The sequence below is a fragment of the Diadema setosum genome, chromosome 6, assembly GCF_964275005.1.
Source record: "Diadema setosum chromosome 6, eeDiaSeto1, whole genome shotgun sequence".
Lineage (NCBI taxonomy): Eukaryota > Metazoa > Echinodermata > Echinoidea > Diadematoida > Diadematidae > Diadema > Diadema setosum.
Window position 1 is genome coordinate 13,057,015 of NC_092690.1, and position 24,931 is coordinate 13,081,945.

General features: G+C 38.2%; 1 protein-coding gene across 1 annotated transcript; it reads left to right on the forward strand.

Annotated features, from left to right (window-relative positions):
• Nucleotides 1-24,018, forward strand: LOC140229542 (uncharacterized). The gene is made up of 4 exons (XM_072309790.1): nt 1-193; nt 18,513-18,662; nt 20,571-21,623; nt 23,903-24,018. The coding sequence occupies exons 1-4, from the start codon at nt 1-3 to the stop codon at nt 24,016-24,018; spliced, it is 1,512 nt and encodes a 503-aa protein (XP_072165891.1).
• Nucleotides 24,019-24,931: the final 913 nt, after the last annotated feature.

Below are 24,931 nucleotides of genomic sequence, written 5' to 3' on the forward strand. Positions count from 1 at the left end.
ATGTCCTGCCTGACTTATACCCGATGTCAGCTTGCTCTTCTCGTCGCTGTGATGTTCTCTAGGTCGGCTTTTCAGATGGGCGTTATCAAGAGCGTCGGAGTTTTCCTTTCCAGCATTCAGGCGAGTTTGGGCGAGTCTGACACAGGCATCGGGGTGGCGTTGGGCGTTTTTGCTGCGTCTATATCCTGTCCAGGTACTAATCTTGACCCTTGCGTTAGAGAAAATTCAAACATTCGGTAGTCTTTATCATGGCGCACTAAGGACAAATTAGCTTCGTTAGAGCAAGCAACGTAATAAATGCAGCAAAGAGAACTTGAGCAAAAGCGACTTAACTTTTTTTTTAAGCGTAGACATTTTTCACAAGGCTATTTTAAAGTTTATTCTATACAGTGTATTACATGTTACGGGGGAAAAAAGTTCTCTTGCCCGGAAATGAAATTATCAGTGGAGAAGCCGGAAGGGAGGGGCAGGGAATCTACGTTTCTGTCGAGTTCTTAATATGGGAATGGAAAAAAATCTTATCTATCATGACCAGGGGCGTACCCATGATCTCCATGATATGTGTGATTTTTTTTTCTGCCTTTGAATGGCCTCTTACAATGATTATTTCTACGCCATGCATGGCTCGTCCTAATGATGATGATGATGATGATGTAATGACATAGAATGATATGATAATTATAAAAACAAGGAGGAGGAGCATATGAAGGAATAAGAGAAAATACTTTTTTCTTTCATCATTAATAAAACTACAAATTATGTTCGTATTCCAGTTCGCCAATAGGTGTTGTGTATGTCAATGTTTGTTGTTTGTACATGTCTGTCTGTGTGTGCGCATGTTTATGTGTGTAAAGGGTGAAAAATTTTTTCAAGTTTTGCCTACCCTGAAATGTTATGAGATATTGAAGTCAGATTAGATAGAGGTTCTGGGGCTATTTTATCATAACTATTATAATTATCAGCGACACTGATATTATAGTTATAAGCAGCAGCTTTTGTTAGCAAAAGAATCTCCTCCCTCAAAAAAAGAAACACACACCCATATTTTGTGTTTGTGGGTTGTTATTATGGAGAGAAGTTCGCTGAGATAAGTGGGGGCCAAACCATGAATAGCAATGCTCTGACGTACTTGGGGTCAGTGCAGTTCATGAAGCAATGGACATACATGTGAAAATTTAGAGGAGTTGCAAATAAGTCTGGCACACGCATTTTGTACACGTTGTGACATACTTATGTGAGATTCAGGTAACCCATAGCATACAATAGTCCATTACACAGTGATCAAGTTTACTTGTGATGAAGGCATGGACCAATGTTTCAAGACATGTCCTACTGAGATATTTGCGAGTATGACAACGATTACATAAATAATATTAAAAAAAAAACTGCTTTGCAGGTCTGATGGATATGTGTGTCTCCATGCTCAGCTAAAAGTCAAACCAGACACCCAGGTTTTTTGCAACCATATACCTCGTGCCTTCAGTGTTTCCAATTGTAATTCAACTGAGATTCAGTTTTGATACTTGCCTTGATCATGTTGATGTTGTATTCCAGTATGACGAAGTTCAGTTTTGACCTCATTGAGTTTCAGCCTGCTGCCTAACATCTGTCTACGAAGGTCCCTAATACATTGCTCAAGTTCCAAAATACAGGACAACTCTTGTATCCTCACGGGGCTGACTACATATTAATTGAGTTTCGTCTGGGTTACAATGACAAGATATGTTGTGAGAGTATGAATCAATTATATCAAAGAGTCGGCTGACGTATTAAAAGGGATAAAGAAGGGGGCAGAGCCTCAAACATTGAGGAATGTCCCATTTAACATCAATCTGCTTTGAAGTGAGCTGCACGACTGTAACCAAGACAGAACAGAATCTGTGATCCAAAAACCAGGTTGCAGCTTCACAGCAAGTATACTACGGTCGATAATATCAACGGCGCCGCTGAGATCTAAGAATACTAAAAATGTGATCTTTTGTTCATTCATTGCCATCAACAAATCATTCTGGACTCTTAGAAAGCAGTTTCTGTACTATGATATTCCTGTATGCCGACTGTGGTACAGGGAGGAGGTTGTTACTGAGGAGGTGTTAATGAATTTGAAAAGTGGCTGCCCCTTCAACCAGTTTGGACACCGAGGATCCTACTGATGGTTATATACTTATTGGCCTGTGACTGCTGAAGTTCATTTCTGCCCTATAGGCTTCTTCAGCACAGGTCTAACTAGGGCAATCTTCCCGCCTGAATAAAACTTACCATAATGTAGTGACAATGTTATGTGTAATCATTCGGTCCCCTCTATAGCAAGAGGCAAAACACTCTGTCCCTCGGATAGGACATAAAATGGAGGTCCCGTGCAGGGGCGAATCCACGAATTCTGTAAAGGGGGGGGGGTGACTAATATTTCTGGTGCCATGCACTTCCGGGTTTCATTTCATTTTTTTTCTTTTTATTTCGTTTGTTTTTAACAAAAAATAAAGGGGGGCGTGCGCCGGTTGCGCTCCCCTCTGGATCCACCACTGCCGTGTGTGAGAGAGTCACAACTCATGCACGTAAAAGATCCCGCTTCATTCATTCATCGCAAAGAGCAGGACGTTTAACCCGGTGAAGCGGTCCCGCCTCACATCCAATTGGACCCCGTGAAAGACAAGCTTAGCGTAGCTGAATATGGACTAGCCATGCAGCCATCTTCTTATGGATAAACAGACAGACAGACAGAGAGACTGACAAATTGATCAATTTTATACACACAGGTAATAAATGTGTCTAGACATTCAACCTCAAATCTTGGTGGCATATAGGGTCAAGAAGACATGATTTCTTAATTCTGAGATTCAGTACAAGCTTCCGAGCATCACTTTGAGATAATAGTGTGAATAACTCTTAGCAATCACAGGTGGGTTGATGACAGAGGAGTGCAGTAGCAGGAAATACCAACACTGGCAACATTTTCGTGTAACATTGATTCAGTATCACAACGGATATTGACAACCTTCTGTTCAATAAAAAAAGAATGACCAAGTCTGTTGACAAAGTCATTGGTATCTACACTATACAGAGGGTATGAAAATGTCATTCTTTGTCATACTTAACAAAGATTTTGTTGCATCAAAAAGTTTCTTTTGTTTTGAACTGTTATCCGAAGTGTAATTGCATTGTAAGTGCATTGTTCATCACAGACAATGTCTTGTTCCGAGTTGTCTTAAAAGCATTATGGTGGGAACAGGTCGAGATTATATATCTTTTCTGCCTTTCACCTCTTCTTCTTTTCCGCTCTTTCCTCGTCTGTAAACCACCGGGCACTCTGAGGCGAGTATATGCTTTCTTACTCACTGTGGTCAAAGCTACTGAAAATTGATGATTAGGTAGGATCATTTAATGAGGCTAAATCGTCCAAAGAATCAGGTGGGCTTACACACAGCTCACTTGAAGCAAGGTCATTATTCAATGCATCGAGCTCAACATTTGATACTTTGCTGAATAAACAGCCTTTTTTGTGGTAGGGGGGTTTACAAACTTTAAGCGTACAAAGAACGGACATTTGGTCAGAGACCAAAGAGTCTGCTCAGGGTTCTGTTCTCTGAACTTCAAGCCTGAAATGTAAAATTCTGCTTCAAGAGGGAGGTGGTATCCCCTCTCCTACTCTTAAATGCAAATCAAGTATTTCACCAAAAGCAAGGATGCGCCATATCTCTGAAATTCTACTCTGAAATCGAAAAATCTATCATGTCAGAGTTTAAATTTATATTGGTCTCACTATTTTGTATAGACACAATAGTTATAATCATTATATTTAACTAATGGGTGCATCAGATCTCTGAATTTCAAGTTTGGAATTTAAAAATCTCCCTCGTGTGTGAGGGGATATCCCCCTCCCATTACGCCCTCTCCAACACATTTCAAGTATATGCTTGTTTTACTTTTGTAATAAGAAAAAAATCGAATATCTTACTAAAGGGGTACAGAGGATCTCTGGATTTCAAGGCTAAAAATGCAAACATCTCCCTCATGTGGGAGGGGGTACCCCCTCCGTTATAACGCCCTCCTCCCGCACACCACCAAGTAGATAATCTTTTTGTTTCTTTTTTTTCGAAACAAACAAAAACTGAATATTTCATGCAAAGGTTGTACTAGATCTCTGAATTTCAATCCGTAAAATGCAAAGTCTCCCTCGTGTGAGAAGGGTACGTCTCCCCTTCTCCTGGGCATATCTATTTCTTCATATTGATTGAATTTGCGGATGGTACAATCTCTAGAAATATCGGCGCAATCAATAGAATTAAATCTTATTTTCCAAAAAAAAAAAAATATTAACGTAATACTCACAATTGATTTTACCCTATCTAAATCATGGCATTTTCGCCTGGGGTAACACTTATTCCCTGTATCTAGAAAGAATATTATTATTGCATGAAAAAAAAACTCTTCGTATAATTTGTAGAGAATCGTGGAGATGTCATACCAGTAACTTATTTCATCCAAAAAAAAAAAAAAAAATGGAATATCATTTCAAAAATTAAGGACTTGTATTGTTTAGATTTAGGACAGTTTATTGAAGAAACTAATCAATCATTCCCTTCATTTTGTACTTGATCCCATGTTTATTCAAAATAAAACTGTATATAACTTTTATATCCCTTTATAGACAAATGAATTTCATTTACCACTGTCTAGGACAATTTTTACAAAATCTTTATGTTCCTTTGCCGGGCCTAAATTCTGGATTTTCTTGATAGCAGCATTAAAGACGCTCTAAGCTTTAACACCTTTACTTTTAAATCAAAGAAATATTCCTTAATTCTTTTATCACTGGGGATTTCCATCTTTGAAAGCCGCTAATTTATTTCTTTGCTATAACGTTTTTAACTTTTGTTAAATTTATCTCATAATCGTTATATACCGCACTATTCATATAGTCCATAGTTCGGTAAGACTATAATCTCAAGTGCTGTGGCATCAACCCTTGATCTCTTCCTCCTTTGCTCCTTTCCCTGTCCTCCTCTTCCTGTCCCTTTTCTGACCTTTGACCTCCTGTCTATTCTTTCCTGACGTATGTAAAAGAGCTGCTTTATTTCTGTCCGTGTGTGCGTTTGTGTGTGTATTTTGTTTCTGTTCTGTTTTCCAAGCAATATATCTTACTGTTTTCCAAGCAATATATCTTATTGTTTTGTTTGATTATTACTACAATTTACTACTCACGCGGGGACTGCATTCTACAAGCTAGCCCCCCCCCCCCCCTTCAGACTTTTTTTCCTTGTTACGATTCAGTTACAGTTTGCCTTGCATTTCTCTATCTAAAATTATGTTTGTTTCACTGCAAACAAATGACGTGCATTTAAATCTCATTTGAATGCGCAAAAGCCACATTCCACTTTACTTTGTTTATATACAATTGCCACATTGTATTCTTTCGTCGGAAATGAAATAAAATAAAATTATATAATGTATATATATATATATATATATATATATATATATATATATACATACATACATACATACATACATAAATACATATATAAAGAAGAAGCAGTCTCGAGTACGCCATTCGTAGTTCCAACAGAGCTTTTCACTCACAAAATTTTCGGCCCGCCTGGGGTCAATGATGTATACACTGACAAAGGCCCTCGATTGACCACTTTCATAGTCGTATCTCTTTGTGACCGAAATAAGGATGCAAGGTATCCATGAAGTTTGAATATTACGTTATTTCACTATTTATTACTTTCGTCGCCGGGCTTGTGAGAAACGCACATAATATGTCCTACACGATACGAAGCTTTTCCATGAACGATGCTGATTAATTGTTTTCCTATCAATATAAATTTTCATCTCCGTAAATTTGTCATAATGCAACACCCATGCCGTAACTAAAATAATTATGCTAAGTCTGTGTTTGTTTCTAAACAATTAATAATTTCATTATGAGTATGAGTTTCATGAGTAGGGCCTATAGGCTTACTCTCCCTAGAGATTCTGGTTTTTTTTTTTCTCTCTTGTTCAATTTACAATACTAAATCACATCACTGCAAATCAATGATTTCAAACATTTCAAATGAACAAATAATATGAAGCTCTTATGAAAGCCTTAACCAAAGGTTGATGAAAATACTTTGGTTGATTGAGAACATGCTGCAAGTCATGTCACTTTTTTTTCTGTTAGGCTACGGTCACAACTCAGAGCGGCGACCGACCGATTTGTAGCCTGCTCGATCGCTGCTGAAATTTTGGCACCGGTCAGCAGTTTTTGGAGATGCTGAGCAGGCTGTAAAATCCTAGCGATGACCGAGCAGTGCCCTGTCGATTTCCCGTCGGTCACCGATCGATTTCAGTAAAATTTTGGCTAAATGTTGGGATCTGCAACGAGCAGAGTCCGAGCAGTCACCGAGCGATGCCCCATCGGCAACTGGACGATCTCCCACCGGCCACCGGCCGATTTTTACGAAATTGCTCAGCGACCGACGGGTGATAGATAGGTCATCTACCGGTGACCCGTAGGCGTACCGGCGGCCACCCGCCAGTCTCTGCCGGAAATTTCTCACGAGCTACCTGTGTTTATTAATGTTCCTATGTGATTTGTGATGTGTTGATTAATTAATTAAGAGAAAACTTGAGGCAAAACATCTAATCGTTAAATTATCAACTAACAAACCTCCACCATGTGATACCACAGATAACTAGAAATTAGGAAATAAAACAAAATGGAGGAACATCCAAGATGGAACAAAGATTAGAATAGATTAGAATTTTCCAAAATATCTTGTTTGCTTCTATATCTTACAGTATTTTCTATTCCTATTTGATTTCATATTTTAATTTCCCCATTTCTTGTTATTCATTCCTTCTTCGATCAATAGGCATTTAATAAATAATAAGGTAACCAAATCATATTTTACTACGTCAACATATCGACACTAACTTTTAGCTTTCATCTCTTTTGCCCCGAAGTGGTTGCCTCTGACTTCAATGTCCCTCATGTTGGTTCAGAGATGTTGAGATGCTGATATGTTGGTGGGGTTTCCTTGCCTCTTATCCCTCCCCCTGCTTCTTCCATATTGCGCTAGATTATCTTCTCCATCTAGGCCCTGATTTCCTTCAGTGCCTCTGTCATTTTTATCTTAACATTTTTAGTCCCCAAATCGCTCGACGGCGACCGCTCGATCTATTCTCTTGGTTTTCTTCTGTGCTCTTGTCATTTTTCTCTCTATTATTTTTGTTCCCTAAATCGCTCGGCGGGGACCGCTCGATTAGGTCAGTACCTGGGCGGTTCCTGCTCGGACACCGAGCGTATTTTGGGCAGCGAGTGAAAACTGGTTGGTCGCCGCTGAAATTTTAACTCCGCGTTAAAACCTCAGCGGCGACCGACCGATGCCCTAAAAATCAGCGGCGCCTGGTCGGTCACTGGTCGGTCACCGGTCGTTCTCCGGCCGGTTTTAGCTAAAAACTCTCCGACCGGTCGCCGAGCAGGCTGATTTTGGGGGTTGTGACCATAGCCTTAGGTACTTAATTCCCATGAATGTAATTTGGGTACGCATCGGGGGGTGTCCTTCACACAAACCTGTTATAATGTCTTATGTGGCTTCTCGCGTTTGAATTCCTTTATGTTGCATCATGCATGCTACTTACATCAGCTTATACCTTTTATTCCCGAGCTATTCATTATACACACTATGCTTCCGCAAATTACCGGGAAACAGACAGTATTCAGGTTTTCTCCCAACCTACAGTTGCATGATTGTTCATGATCCTTGAATATGCAGTCATCCAAGAAGTGTTTGTCACTTAGTGAACTAGTTTCACAATGAAGTTCCGTGGTCTTATTATAATCAAATCTCTCCCTCGACTCACTTCTTGCTTCTTCTTAGTTGGGTCTTTCCTTTTATAAACAAGTACTTTTTTTTTCTGCTGGGTTTTTTTTAGGGGGTGAGTAATAGTAGCAAAACAAAAAGTAATATAACGTTTAATCATTAATAGCGTGTTTTTTTTTTCATATTTCTGATAAACAACCTCGAATAAAAGCACATATACCTATCAATGCGGCGAGCTGTTCTGTATGCAGGTATGAAAATTGTTTACACGTAAAGTTTCTTGTAACGATTTTTTTTTGGCATAATTTTTATGTGGTGTGTCCGACTAAAAGGAGATTAATCAACTTCATCTAATTCTTATTTCGCAAAACTTTAGCGAGTCCGCCCCATTTATTTACGAAAAAAAAATAACTTGGCTTTTGCTTTGAAATGTTTTATGTTATGAGGTGCCACTTTTGCTTGGCTGGATAACCTTTTGGTTGGAATAATGCTGCTGACATGGTTAGAGTGATTTTCGTATTATTTAGAGGTACTCTTTGCATATACAATGGCTTTTCCTGAAACCTTTTACTTTCACCGGGCGGGTCCCTTTCCCAGGGAAATACAACCTTCGTTACCCATTACTTTTTTAAAGGTTTAAAAATTTCATTAGTTTCTTGAACCTTCTTAAAACGTTTGAAGGAAATTACGGACATTCCTGAAAACTTGAGAGACGTTTTTTGCAAGTTTTCTAAAAAGTTCTTTAAACGTTTGTTATACACATTACACGTTAATTCTTTAAAACGTTTTTGAACGCTCTAGACAGTTTCTAAGGTTTACTGGATGTCCACAGAACGTCCACAGAACGTTTTGGATATTCTTAAAAGGCTTACTGACGTTTCTAACGTCCAATAGGTTTTCAGCAATTGATTTAAACTTTTTTAACGTTCAAAAACGTTTTTAGCCTCCTTTTGAAACGTTTAAAATACGCATAAGATCTTCCAGAAAAAGACGTTCTAAAAACATTTTGACATACCGTCCAAATAACGAAGGAATTGATTCAAAAACTTTCAGAAAAAGGGCAATTGTTAGTTGGTTTTAAAGAGTTGCAGTATTCGCTTCTTAGTGGACAATTTTAATTAGGTATTCAATTTCTTCAGTACATAAATGATATAAAAAACAGGTATTAAGACTAAAAGATATCATAATAAAGTGATTAGCTTAATTTGTTTGTCACGTGAGACGTATTATTCTGAGAAATTTGAAAACAGCACAAACAATGCGATTTTTTAAGAATTGTCAGACGTCGTGGAGAGCTGACCATTTTACTGATCATGATACGGCTATTTTATAAAGTTTGTTTTTTTTTTTCACAAGTATTGTATAATGATATTGGTAGTGTTACTTCGATGAAGGAACCAAACATTCCATGTAGAGAAAATGACAAGAAAGAAGAAGAGGGAATGATGAAGAAAACATGCAAGTACAAGCGGATCCCGATCGTTACCTTGTGATTTGTGCCACCCCGTAGTAAAACCCGGTGCAGCCTAAGTTCACTACTCATCCTACACTTGAACTATACTAAGATCATTCGAATTCTACGTTCCAAGGTTGAATGTTTAGAGAAGGTACTGTATTCTTGCTTGAATGTGACTCCTCACGAATTATTCCTGTCATGTTTGAATTATTAATGATGCTCAGCATCAGTTGATTTCCCTGCTGAATGTGAATTACTAAATCTGCAATGATGCAGCATGAACCCACAAATCTCATCATTTGCTGTTTTGAATGACATCCTGCTTATCTCACTATCAATCTGTCACTATCTTATCATCATATTTTGAGAAAATTATATTCAGCGATCTTCTTCTTGGAAAATCGCCCAGAACATGGTGTCCACTAGATCACAAGCCATCATAGAGGCTATCGCTGTTCATGCCATGCAAGAATACTTGGAAAGCGATGCATCCTCTGAGGCCATCGAAAATGCCCTCGAAAAAAGGGGAATCAACCCCGTAGATACATATACATAATATAGGTGAAATGAATGGTTTGAACATTTTCCGGCAAAACTGAACATTTGATTTTGCACATTTCCCGGCGTCACGTTTGCACATTTCCCGTTGATGAAATTTAGAGATTTGCACATTTCCCGGCAAGACGTTTGCACATTCGCTTCCCGGCTCCACAGGCCCTCACCTCATTGCGTAGAACCATTGAACCATAGAACTCTTCGTCCGACAGGGAGGTGGAAGAGAGAAACCTCCCTGGTCTAGAGTATTGTTCCGTTTCGCTGGAGGTTGTGAATTTTATCTGCCTGTGAAGCGAGCTAGCTATTCAGGCTGTGGTCCCATTCGCATTGGACTGAATAACGACTTCGTCCTCCATTGTGGCACAGTTGGACAGAAATTGTATTTGCTGACCGACTAGACCAAGGAGCTACTACAATGCTCCTTGACTAGACATTTTAGAGAAACGTAATCTGAATATAATGCCACAGGAGACTTGAGAAGAGTGAAAGTGCCACAATGGAGGACGAAGTCGTAATTCAGTCCAAGGCGAATGGGACTGATCGCCTGAATAGCTCGCTTCACATGCAGATAAAATTCCCAACCTGCAGCTATCCATCAGCGAAATGTATATAACAATACTTTAGACGAAGATTTCTATGGCTCCATCGTTCTATGGAAAGCCCACATCTTGCGAAATCAGATCAATAGGTAGGTATTACCTTAGATGACAATACTGACTGGAGTTAACACATAGAAAATGTATGTCGAAAAGCTGCGCAGTTTGTTGGTGATTTAAATCGCATGAAGTTTGAATTACCACCCTTTGTCTTTTTTTTAATGGCTCTTTTATTTTACCTCATTTGTTGTACTGCAATGTTATACAGGGAAGCACTTTTCAATTCCAGACTAGATGAATTATTTTGATTAAAAAAGAAAGCAATTCGTCTTGTTACGAAATCCTTATATTCAGGTCACACCTCTCAGTGATCTAAGCGATTGAAAACGCTTAAATTATATGATACAAATAAATTTCAAATAACTTCCTTGATGCAACGTTTTTACACTGATCACTGCTGCTATACTCTCTCCTTACATCATGAATATGTTCACATTAACCTTAAACAGGCTTACATTCTATAATAAACACACAGTGCGCAGAGCTGCAATTCATCAATGGAAATTTTCTAGTACGAAATTAAAGCTAACTCTTCGTCATACGAGTCCAGCTCCATGGAATGCAATAAACCCATATAATTATACACGTGTAGTAAGCAAAATAACAATCTAATTTAAGAAGCAGCATAAGAAAATCATTGTCTTTTCATTGATTCTTTATAACTAACCATCTTTTTGTAAAATGTCTTTTTTGCTTTGTGTTTTGTTTTATGTTTATATTGTGTGTATTTTCTGTACAAAAATTACTATCGGATCTCTGAAAAATAATTTGTTTTGTTTAGATTCCACTTCTAGATAACACTGACCACGGTGCACAAGCGCTTACGGGCCTTATTGCCCTTTTATGTATACACCGTTTTCCATTTTATTTCTTTCCTCTTGTGATTTGTAACAATATATGCCTGTAATCTTCTTGTATGTAAGTATGATATTTTGTGTGTTTTATCCTGTAGCATTGGCAGCTGTCTTTTGTTGCTTTCTGTGATCTAAAATGGAAATAAAGAAATTGAATTGAATTGAATTGATTTGGGTTATTGGTTCATTGGAAATCATAAATAAAATTACAGGGAAGAATAAATAAGAAAATGTTCCAGTATTATATAATACTCTTTTCTCTATACTACATTTTACACTTTCACTATAATCATAATATAAGTATATTATGATAATAGTGAAAGAGAGATAACAGAACCGAATTACATTTCCAAAGCATTTAACACTTGTTTTACTAATAGGCACAAAATTAGCTCAAATATTGTTGTCAAATCCAACATTATTAAAGAGTTTCTTCCTCCGCACTTTCACAAGACATTTTTCTTACTGTAAGAGATGAAAAAGTGATAAATTAGCTCTTTAGAACCTTTAATTTTAGCGGGTTAACCAGCTGTGACGGACTTTCAGCGTGCATTTGCTGGAAAAAAAAATTATAATGTATATAGTTAAACCTTTTACATATATATGTGACCGTGCATAACCAAGTGGACAAAAAGTCGCTCAGACATGGATTTTTAGTTAAGAGCAGATGTGAGGGTTGGAAAGAAAGCACATCGTACTGAAAAAAAAGAGAGACTCTGAAGTAAAGGGTCTATTCAAGCACTATAATTTTATCGAGCCGTGCTCTGTGCAATAAATGGGTCCGCAAACAGGACGTAAAATAAGCAGCAATGAAAGTTTGAGCGGATTGAGCTGAAAGTAACCATGGTCAATCAAAGCATTATCCATGACTAACTCCAACTTTCAAAGAAGAGCGCCATTCTTTCAAAACGTAAAAAGAGTTGAAAGTGGAGAGAGTGGAGAAGGTTTGTGAAGGAATGAAAAGAAATATCTAAGACACACCTACACACGATTCCAGAAAAAGCTGTTCTAGAAAAGCATGCTAAAAACACAATTCCTGTGCGTTTTGTGATCCCAAACTTTCATATGCTACAGAAGTAGAATTGCTCTCTAAGAAAACATGAAAAACTAAAGATTGACTGGGTTGACTTGTTTCACCTATTTTGAGTCCTGACACCAACATCAATATTAAATTTTTGTTTGTTTTGTGATGCACGGTCACATATTTTCAGTACTTTTATTTCCATTGATAAATGCCCCAAATCTTTTAAAATAGCTGAGTGGTTTCGATTTTTTTCAAAAGACGATCCCTCATTTTGGACAAATTATCGGCCAATATCCATATTACCGTCTATGTCTAAATTTTTGGAAAAGGCTTTTCATACCAAATGGTTGCATATTCTCCTAGTGGGGGGCGCAAGGGATTTTTGGTTCAAATTTTTCCAAAAGCACCAAAATTTGGCACACATGTAGCCCAAACCATACTATTTCGATTTTTGATGGGCGCCAAGAAGAGCGCCCTCTGGGGCGGCCATATTGGCAAAATCCAATATGGCCGCCATATAGGTTTAAAGGTCACGTGCATTTGAAAACATAAAGGGGTTACAATCATTTAAAAAGTCAGGTTTAGAGGTTCTCTGGGTCAAGGAATTCGAATCTGAAGTTGTTTTTATGGTCTGAAGTCAATTTTTCCTTATAAGGTCACCTTAAAGTCTTTTTGGGGTCAAGCCATTGTATTCATAACAGTTTATTGAAAAAAAAAATGGCTCGCCCATGGTCAATATTCCAGGAATGCCAGTCTTAGTAATAGAATTGCAGTTGTCGACGGATGAAAAAAGGCGTATTTCTTCTGACGGGCGCCCTCCGGGGCGGCATATTTGCAAAATCCAATATGGCTGCCACCTACGTTTAAAGGCCAGTGTAACAATTAAAAACCTTTAAAGTGTTACAATAATTTAAAAAGTCAGCTTTAGAGGTTTTATGGGTCAAGGAATTCGATTCTAAAGTTGTTTTTTAGATATGGTCTGATGTCAACTTTTCCTTATAAGGTCTCCCTAAAAGTCATTTGGGGTCAAACCATTATATTCACAATAGGTTATTTAGAAAATGGCTTGCTTATAGTCAATATAGGAGGAATGCCAGCCCTGCTAATAGAATTGCAGTTGTTGAGGGGTGTGGGAGAGGGAGAGGTGGGCTTTCTCACGAGTAACATCAATATATCTGCTTTCGTGTTAAGATTTCAAACATTAGGTATACACTCATGTATTATAATAAGAACCCCTTTCTGAGAGTAATTAGGTTTAAGGGATCTTACTCAGATCCTTATTTCACAATTAAATTTGAAGACTTGGTAATCCTCTCAATTTCATTTTTAATGATTACTTACGGTCTACCTTTTTTTCTGCATCATTTCAATTATGGCCTGTTACAATATGGCTACACAAGCTTTTAAGTGAGGTTCTGTCCAAAGCTATGGAATATCATAGTTCATGTCACAATCATTCCATTAATTATTTTTACATTAAAGGCGCTAAGAGGAAATGTCCTCACCGACTGGTAATATTTGCGGAATTCAATATATTTGCATTTGCTTTAATGACAGTCAGACGAGCTAGTTAGAATTATGGGTAATGCCCTTTCAAAGAGTTTTCAAGATTTGATTATTGGATTATTATTTTCATCTTCATCTGTAAGGAATGCAATAAAAAAAATACATATATGAGAAATAGAATCCTACTGCTACCTAATATATAGTGTAGCAATAAGGGGGAGGGGGGCTACTCTCTATACTACCAGCGTCCTAGACGTTGCCACTAAAAAGAGAAGTGTTTTTATCTCTCTGTTCCAGTTCAGGGATCCTCAATCAAAATAGATATTCATAATTCAGATTTAAATTCAATGGAATAAAAATTATGAAGATCACTCCTATAATCTGGATGAAAAAAGAAAAAAAAATCTGTCGTGTTTAAGAGAGTTTTTAGTACATCAGGTTGGCATCAATTTGCTATTTTCGAACTTGTGTAAGAAAGTTGGATTCTAGAGTCCCTATAGCAAATTGTATGTGCCTCCACAGCTAAATATGCCGTTCAGAGAACATGACGGTCCTGGTGACGCCACGTAGGGAACAAGCATATTTCACAGGTGCCACAGTGACACCATTAACAGGGTACAGATTAGATATGCTATAGTACAACTTTCATGACACCTTCTAGGGTCTATTAAGATTCTATTAAAAGTGCTTGGACGCAAATTGGTATGATATCACAAGACTTTATAAGTTGGTATAATATATCTCGTTGGTCTGAAGACTATAGGTTGCAACTCTACTCTCCGCAACATCTCTATGACGCACGCCTCCTGGAGACGAGCCCAATCTCCAGGATTCGCAGGAGAATCGAACATTTTCGATTTTTGCAGAGACTATTTCCGTCTTCCAGCTTGTCTCCGAGACGTCTCTGATAATTAGTCTCCATCACTGGCCATGTCGTGGAGACTAAATTTGTCTGCAACATCTTCGAGATGTCCCCGCATCTTGTGGAGACCGTAATAACATAATGGCGACGAAAGGGAGAAGTCGCTGAGAAAAGACGTCTCTGATAATCCCTGTGACTGCAAAAGCCGTGCCAACATCCCCGTGACTTCCAAGCAAATAAGTTGTCCCTTTGTTTGAAGACGTCTTGGACGTCGCCCTGGAAATCGCGTTAGTTGTGACAGCGAAAATAATTTCTTCGAGACGCTGGCATCGCGACAATGTCTTCTCCCGTCAGATAGGCCCTCAATCCCCCCCCCCCCTTCCCCACTTTAAGTTTGCAGCAATATCAAACTACTGACCATGGCTCGTCTGACACCTGATCTACATTGTGCATTTTCACATACATTCATTCATTCATTCATTCATTCATTCATTTCATTTCATTATTTTTTTTTCCATTTCCATGTTTTCCACCTCCCAATGCATGCCTTGAAACAGCTGTGGTGCAGAAGAATGAAATTTGGTACTGAAGCACTGCGGAGAGTGACTGATAGTACTAGTAAATGCCATGTACCTGTGCCATCTTTCCTCCAACTCCACTCCCTGAAGTCAGGGATCACATCATGACCCATGCTGTCATGATTCCAGTAGAAACTCACTTGCAGCAGCGCTCATCTTCGAAATGTTGATACAGCGCCGCTTGAGCAGATAGGGTGGTTTCTGATGATCTGTTCCTACGTTATGACGAGATGATGCCTACCCTGACGTTGGCTGCCCTATAAACCATGTTGCTCATCAGTCCTTGCTGGACGTGAGCACGATTATTAAAGTAGTTAATGTGCCAGTGAGCTCTGGTTTGCTGACCCGTACTACTTAGGCATTTTGCATGCCACATCAAAGCAAGTCTGAAGTAATGTCGCACCCTGTCAGTGCCTGATGTTGGGCTCTGGAAGAGAGGTATTATATGCTGTACAAGAAAGAGCTGAAAAGGCCTTTATCTTTTCAATACCACGACCCACCCGTAACTCCCTTAGATCAAAGGGATTAAAAAAAACACACTACCGAAAATATGATATTATGCTCATCCGTGCGATTGTATACTGTTTTCAGAAAATGCTTTCAGAAAACATTATGTCATCCTTTGTAAGGATATCTTTGCGTAAATCGCATCTAAGTGGTTGGAAAGCTGAAGGGTTGTGAGATCACAATTCCTGTTGGATATTTCCGTCTCGAATCAGGTGCTCAGGATGAGTTGTCCGTCCCATTTATCCTTGGATATCTGTGCGCTGATAAATGAGGGGAGTTCTTTATTTTTCAATCTTAATTTTCAGGAAGCCTCTACGCTCTTCCAATCACAATTTGAAATTTGAGTGGTGCCATCATCATCTCTTGTCAGAGGACTGCACAGTGTTGCTGCGCAAAAATACTAAGATTATCTTCTTCAGGATCAGTATTCCATAAAACATCAATAGGTGTTCAGTTTCCCTAGTCATTTGCACTTTCAGTATAGAAACGGTTTCGTTTGATAAAAAGAGAATAAAAAAAGATAAGAAAAAATCTTCAGCTGAATTGTCTTCACCTACTCTGATAAGATACTGCCATTAAAGGACTTTAATGATCGAATTTAGTTAACTGACTCTAGAATACTGGTCTGACCTGGATTGAGGAGCTCGATTCCCTGGAAGCTTCAGTCATTGCTTCCTTCACTGAAGAAGCAGACGCTGTCTTGTCAAGGGAGACTGCAGGCATGCACCAATTTAAGCAGGAGGAGAATCATATCGCTTGCCAGCTGGAAAATTATATAATTGACCATGAAAGGTGACGAGGTGGCTCAGTCGGTAGCGTGTGGCTTGCGGTCTAAAGACTTGTGTTCCGGCGCGGGTTCGAATCCCACTTATCTCAAGTCTAGCTGAGCAATGGTGTGTGTTGTCATACCGTCCCCTCTAGTAGAGGCACAACACTTTGCACCTCATCACTTGGATATAAAAAGTGGAAGTCCCTTGTGTGAAAGAATCACAAACCCAGACACATGAAAAGATCCCGAATCGGCATTCCGTTATCGGAAAACTTAAGGCGCATAAACCGGTTAAGTGGTCCACCCCAAGTACATACAACTGACCAGCTAGATGCATACGGGCTATCCAGCTATCTCGTCAGAAGGAAAAACGAAGACAAAATAAGATAGGCGTGTTTATTACCCTCTTTGCCATTGCACCCTGATTCGGCACCTTGGAATAGGATGGCGGCCGTATCTAAGCATATATAGATATATACATATATATATATATATATATATATATATATATATATATATATATTGAAACAAAGAAAGGAAAAACTGACCAGAAACAATTGATAAATAGTGAAAACTTTGAGGAAAGAAAAAGAGACAAGAAAACGAAACCGATGGAAGCCCGTTTTCTGTGCTCAAAGATTTCAATATATATATATATATATATATATATATATATATATATACATTTTTTCATTTATATGTCATAATCATTATTGATATGTAGGGAGATGGAGCCGCTCTTGGCCCTAATTGACCATTGAAGGAGTATGGAAGAGATGACAAATGGGACAAAATAGGGGTACCAGTGAATTGCCAGTTGAATGCTCACAGACACCATTTCGAAAAATGCACAAAATGCCTGATTTGACCCTTATTTGACATTGAAAGTGAACTTGAGAGGTGATAGTGACCTTGAATTGCAGTAATGATATTTAGAATCACATTCTCTAACCCCGTAAAATCTTCCACATGGGATTCATAACATTAATCAACCTTTTCAATTTGTAACTGCAGTTGACCTTTAACCCGGATGGCGGCCATATTGGATTTCACCAATATGGCGGCCCCAAGGGTTTTTTAGTCTTGGCGCCCATCAAAATGGAAAGAGTATGGTACAAGGGACATATAAGCCAAATTTGGTGCTTTTGGAAGAATCTGAACCAAACAACCCATTTTGAGCCCTTAGGCCTCCAACTATAAATATCAATCACTTGCTTGTTCCTTACCAATTTAGGGAGAAAAAACTTTCCTGTTTATGTTTATATTGTCCAGCTATTTAATAAGGTGACAGAATGTTTTGATGAGAATTAAGGGCATCTGGTTTGGGTCTTTATGGATCTATCAAAGGCATTTGATAGCATCAATCATGACATTTTGATCATGAACTAATGAGATATGGTGTCCAAAATATATAGCCTTATTATGGATTAGTGATTATTTATCCAACAGAAAACAATGATTACGTAGCATTTCACTCCCCCGAATCCTCTAAATCCAGTATCATAATATGTGACGATTTCTTCCACAGTTTTTCTTACAAACTATATAGAGATAGGTAGGGATCATTAAAGGTTAGGAATGATTTGTGACAACTTTACCCACTCTTCAGTAAAAAGTAAAGAGATTATACAGTACTCCTTCAAGGATGGCCTAAAGTATTTCAGTACTTTTAGGTACAACATTAAGCTAGGCACTTTTATTTCAGGCCCTTGGTATTGTTATCATCTTGAGCTACATATCCAGCAATTTGTTGTCATGATTCCTATTAATAGTTCTTTTCACGATCGCCGTTGATTTGATGTATGTGGATTTTTTACCCTCCATCTCTGCTTCATTCAGTGATCAGATACGTGTTTAATTTCGTTAATGACAAATACTATTCCTCTGTCATTCTTAAGTATAAACTTTGTCGCTTCAATGTGTTTATTTCCAAGCTCCCATTGTGGGATATTTCTACGGCCGTCTTCCGTCATTCTCACGCCGCATGATGCTCATTAGCGGACCGTTCCTATCCTCACTCGGGGTCATCTTGGCCAGCTTAACCATCAATTACACCCAAATTACAGCTTGCCTGGCACTCTCTGGTAAGAGCCGGAATAAAAAAACCCTCAAAAATCTTTCGAAATATGAAATATCTTTCTTTATTAAAGAGGAAATTCAGTCCAAATATAAATTAGTTTGATAAAAAAGAGTAAAATCTTACGAGTTCAACGGTTAAAATTTGATTGAAATCTGATGAAAAATAAAGGACGTTATGACATTTTGAAATTTTGCTTTTTTCTGCAAAATAGTTCTTGTATAGTGGAAATGAATATGCAAATGAGTGAGCTAACCATGCCATAACATCACAATTTTCCATTAATCGTGCCTACAATAGTGACGAAAATTCCAAGTTTCTGTCATTGAAGTCGAAAAAACGAAATTATTCCTGATTAATTGCCTTCAGAATAGCGATAAGTTAGATATACGAGGATTTGAGCTTTGAATTTGCGATTGAATGAAAAACTTGAAATTCCAAAATTTTATCCATTAACTATATGTAAGTTGTGAGGGTGTGACATGCTCGCCTTTGCCATTATTTTTGCACATTCATATTGACTGTTCAAGAACTGTTCCCCCCCCCCCCCAAAAAAAAAAAAAAATGAATAAATAAATAAAAAATAAAAAAATAAAAAATAAAAATAAAAATAAAAATAAAAATGTCATAACTTCTGTCAACTTCGTCAATTTCTCATCCGATTTCTATCAAGTTTATATCGTTGAACTCGTAATATTTTACTCTTTCTTATCAGATTAACTTATATTTGGTCTGGATTTCCCCTTTAAGTTCATAGTGTTAATGTAAAGCTGACCTAAAACAAATTCGCTGCTTTAACGAACGCAACACGTATGGAAGATATAATTATTAAACGTTGAGGAAAATGATTTTGGCATGAGCTGTAAATGATATACTATTATTGTCCTGAGTTCAACTGCACAAAAAAAAAAATGTACATGTATTTGCACTTGTACTTTTCTTTCAGTATGTGGATGGCAATTTAGAAAATTACACTTATGTATTGAGTCTGTTAGTATAGAGTTACCACATAATTATTTTGAGTTTTTCGTGTTTATTTGCCTCTAATTCGATTGAATTCAAACCAATTCAACTCGGTGGTCATTTTTATTTCAATCTAACGAAAATTTGAGGGCAAATCTAGGCCGTCTCTTCAATTGTTTTAATGAGACCAACAACAATTATCAACACCTCGTCGCGACCAAAATAATTATTATAATAATGATAAAAAATACTAATAACAATAATGATAATGATAATAATAATAATGACACTTTGACGATTGCAATAAGCAATCACACCCAATGTAGCTTTTTCAATAATGATTGTGGCCAAAAGCAATGCAACGTAATACCCTGTGCTAATAGTTCTTTAATGAAGAATTATTAACCTCACTCCCATGCTTGCATTTAAAACTATTTCTCGCTTTATAATGTACACAGCACACACCGGTACCAACTACATGCAAGCGGGGCCCTGTTTCATAAAGCTATTCGTAAAGTTACGAATAACTTACGAGCGACTGGTGATCAGTTCTTGTGCTGAATTATGGAAATTCTGATAAGTATAGCACATCAGAACTGATCACCAGTCGCTCGTAAGTTATTTGTAACTTTACGAACAGCTTTATGAAACAGGGCTCGGGTGTTGCAATACTAAGGAATATGTCTTGAGCAAAACAAAGAACTCTGTGTAACTGTGTTATCTCTTTTCTCGCCATAACTTCTTGTGCTGTTGACTCAAAGTTAAGACCTTGTATCAACCCATCCCATGCAGAACCTTTTTTGGCACCCTTGTTGTAAATATAGTAAATTCCCTCATCATTACCTGAATAGTCCATAATAAGTGATATAACATGCTATACATAACAAAATAACACACAAAACTCTATGTTCTTGTTATTGCTGTTTTTGCTTTTGTTTTATTTTATTACTAGGAATAGGTTTTTCTGTCATGTTGATTTCCGTGATGTTGGAACTCAGCGAGCAGGCATCGACACACTTCGGTCCCTTGTACAGCATAGGATCGATGGGCTTCGCGGCAGGTATGTCCGTTATTCCGCTGCTTGGAGAGTTCCTGATGAACGTGTACGGCTGGAGAGGCGCCATGTTGATCCTGGGCGGGCTCATAGGGAATATCATGCCGATAACTGTGGCGATTTGTCCTGAGGTGCCCGCATCCTCTCGGAACGGGTCAACAAAGGAGGAACATAATATAACACAAGAGGAGATTTGTGGAGATGTTTCGGACCACCAGAGCATGGAAATACTTGCAAATGGCAATGCCTCATGTGCCTTAGACTGCAAGAAATCTGTGGTCCGTAAAAGAGCTCCTTCAATGACAAATCCACAAGCAGCAGAAGAAACTGAAGTGCTTATTGAACACTCTGATGATATTACACATGAAATGGACGGAAAATTGTCACATCATCAAGACTCTTCGTTTGATGCTTCGAGCAAGCTTAAACCATGTAACGGCTATGCCCACCAAGCTGAGAATTCTAGAGCAGTTTTCGCAGACGCTTTAAGAAGTTCTGAATTTTATCAGAACCCATCGTTAACTCTATACCTAGCGGCCATGGCACCATTTGGTATGTCTTATGGGGCATGGCATTCCTTCCTTATTCCTCGTGCTATTAGTAGTGGTTTGACAATTTATTTTGCAATCCTGGTTACTGTCTGCGTAGCACTAGCGAACATCCTGAGTCGCGTTTTCACTGCACTAGTCACCGACAAAACTTCCAGACTTCATGAAGTCCACCTGTCTCTTACCTTGTTGAACGCTCTCACCGTACTTTGTGACGTCCTCATCTTCAGGTCGGCTGCTATTTACGTGACATCAACCCTGTCTTCATTCACCATGGCCAGTCGAGGGATACTGATGGTCGTCATAACCCGTCAAGTGGCATCACCTGACAATCGCTCAGTCGCTTTCGGTTTCGTGGAGCTTTTATACGGGCTAGGGATGTTTTTTGGTCCCTACATTGCAGGTAATTTTCATCTTTTTCAATTTTTTGCTGATTTTATTCATATTGATTTCACAGTTAGTATCAAAACTTATTCTCCGTTTGCTGTTTGTACACCAAGGAGGTTCAAGAGCTGGTGTTCCAACTGGCTATAATCATTCAAAGAGCTGTCCGTTTCTATGGATGCACACAAGAATTCCAAAGGTGCATTTGAGCCTCCGATGTTTGAAGCTACTATCTCTTAGAGCAATCCGAAGACTTATTTTGAACTCTTGTATAGTATGGGATTCATTTTGTTTGTGTATATATTCATTAAATGAAATGAAATTTCCCCTAACGAAAAACATCTGAAACGAGAGTCAGTCCCGTCCACAATTATCTGCAGGCGTGTAAATCAGAACCGTGTGTCGTGAAATTTAAAGAAATAAATAAAACAATAAAAATAAACACTGTATCCTTCTGGAAAGCAGATATTATTATCACTTTTCGCCTGATTCCGACAAGCAAAACTGATATGTTATAATCGTCGCGTGCAGTTCTTCATACATCAGATTAGCGCCCCGACACGCCGAGTGTAGTTATTTTGAAATTTGTTTCATCAATCTTTGCACGATTTCTTTTTACGAATCCCTGTGGGTATACCGTTATGTATCGCTCATCCTTTATGTAAGTGGGGATGACAAAAAGTAATCATCATTATAGACACATTATCGTCCTCAGAGAATTGCTGTTCATTATGCAATAAGAGATGAATCAGTATTTTTGTCGTCCAATCTGTACGGCAGATCGAGTTTTGAACATGCTTCAAATCGACGTCCTATATTAATAGAACGTGGTTTCAAAGGGAAAAACAATTGTGACTCAAATCTCTCTAACCTCCTTGGTACGTACCCACCAGTATGCGTACCAACATGCATTATATGCGCTTGCAGGTCAAAACGTACGCATGGCGCACACTTAGGGGAATATTTTGAATTTTTTTTCATCAAAAAGTAGAAAAAAATGATATTCAATGCCATTGACTTAATTGTGGCATCTGTCGTCCGTGTGTTTCTTTATTGTATAAGAGGTCCATGGGAACAGGTACAAAGGGGAGGGTGTGGAGCTTTGGCAATTTTGGAACTTACTTAAGTAAATTCGATGATTTGCTGCATACTTTCTTCGCGTAGGTTTGGAATATTGTTAAATAACAATGATGATACTACTACTACTACTACTAATACTAATACTAATACTAACACTTCTAATGATGATAATGATAAGAAGAAGAATAAAAATGGTAATATTAATAATAATAAATACCATTTATAAAGCGCTTATTACGAGCGCTAAACGCTAAAGCGTCTCGGAGAAAATAGGGAAAGGAGAAATTTAGTCACGGAGTAGATAGTAAGATGAAACACACCTACAGTTAAAGTCAACGTGAATGGATAATGTGGTATTTGCCACATTGTTTACGCGTCTGTTTCTTCATAATGTGTTTAACTAAGTCTACGAAAATCGGAAGATGCGAAGATCGAACTTTTGTATTTTTGAACTGAAAATCAACGATCTGGTGCACACTTTGGGGGAATATTATGACATTTTTCACTCAAAAAAGAGAAAAACGGCATAAACCCGTTGAGGATGAGTCCCAAGTATACTCGGGCATGTGTCTATGAGAAATGCGTGTTGTAGTACAAAATCTATTGATCTGGAGGCAAGGACAATTGAAATAACTTTTCAAAAGTTCTGTAACTTTTAAGATTTCTATCAAGATTTACGGGGGGATATAGACCTACTTTACGTGCCGGTTCAATATGATTTCTTTTTTGTGCCCGGTATACATGGTATATATCGAGTATGCAAAAGTGATTGTTTGTTTTTCGCAAATCAACATATAACGTCACTTTATGCCAAGGTGATATGGGACCAACTTCTTAGAACTTGATAGTTTGGTTGAGAAGAGTTTATCACTGTACACATAGCATCTAGCTAGGGTACTACTGACAATTGGTATATTTTGTTTTCTCTGGAGTTCTGAAGAAAACTGAGAAGAATGTTCTTATTAGTCTGCAGGGAGTGAAGTGAGTGAAGTTATAGGCATAGCAATCCGAAGTGATCTTACTTTTTCTCTTCAGAAATTATTCAATTTAAGAATGAGTACTATATATGCTAACAATACGTTCATTTGATCTTCGAGTAATTCTAATGCCATTATTAATATATAAACATTATATCCTGCAAATTGCAGACAATGTTGATAATTGTGTCGTTCTTTAAGATGTACATTCTATTCTACCGTCTTGTCTTCCATGTCATAGGATTTGCGGCCGATAGGTTCGGTGGTTTCAACTCGTCCTTCAAGTGTGTGGTCGGTTTCGAGTTCGTGGTCTTTTTCCTGGTCCTGTTGTCGCGATGTAAATTACAATTACAGTGATATACCAGGACAATAAATAAATAAAGAAAAGTTTAGTGGGGCTTGTGATTCTGATATATTCTTGTCACTTTCTGTCTTTTATGAGAATGATTATATTGCATCTTGTTGCACGCATTCATGTCTGACAGATAACATGTGATTCAACACTCAGAGCATGAGTATATCATTTTAAATTTGTGATACTGCAAACCTTATTTCATTGTGTAACAATCTCAATTCAGCTAACATTACTTGAGTCCAAATTCGAAAATCAGCCGCTGTGATAAATCTAGCCATCTCTCACGTAGTTTAATGATTATGTCTTTCGTATTTTGTATTGAACAGATAGACTGAAAGATACAAAGAAAATAGAAAAAGATAAAAGGGCACACACACACACAAACAAACAAACCAACAGCCCTCAAACGCTGTGTCAGACGACTACAGCTACACTTGGCTGAGGAAAGGAAAAAAAAAAGTTTACCTTTTCAGAGACACCCTAAAGAAGCCGATGTGATCGCTATATTCAGTTCAACTCTGACCTTCGAAGGCTTAGATCCCCAAAATGGCAAAATTTTGGCGGTCCGATGAGGTCCGATGAAATCTAATTCGACAAGCTCCAAAGACTCGCGCCAAAGCTCACGGAGGATGACACCAATGCCAGAAGAGTCCAGCACTGACTGGACTTGCGACCGGAAATGGAGCCCTCGATGGCGAATCAAGCTCGGAGCTTATACAAGGATACATATCAGACCAGGGAGGTACTAGTATTGATCTTCCACCTCCCCGGTGTAAATAAGTGACGACATGTATTGCTGCGTTTATGTTCCCGGCGGCCACGGCAGTCACGAATCAGACCACCGTGGACAAAACGGGATGGACATGAGACAACGCGGTGAGACGGAATAGGCAAACGTAACAGGCCGTGATGCCG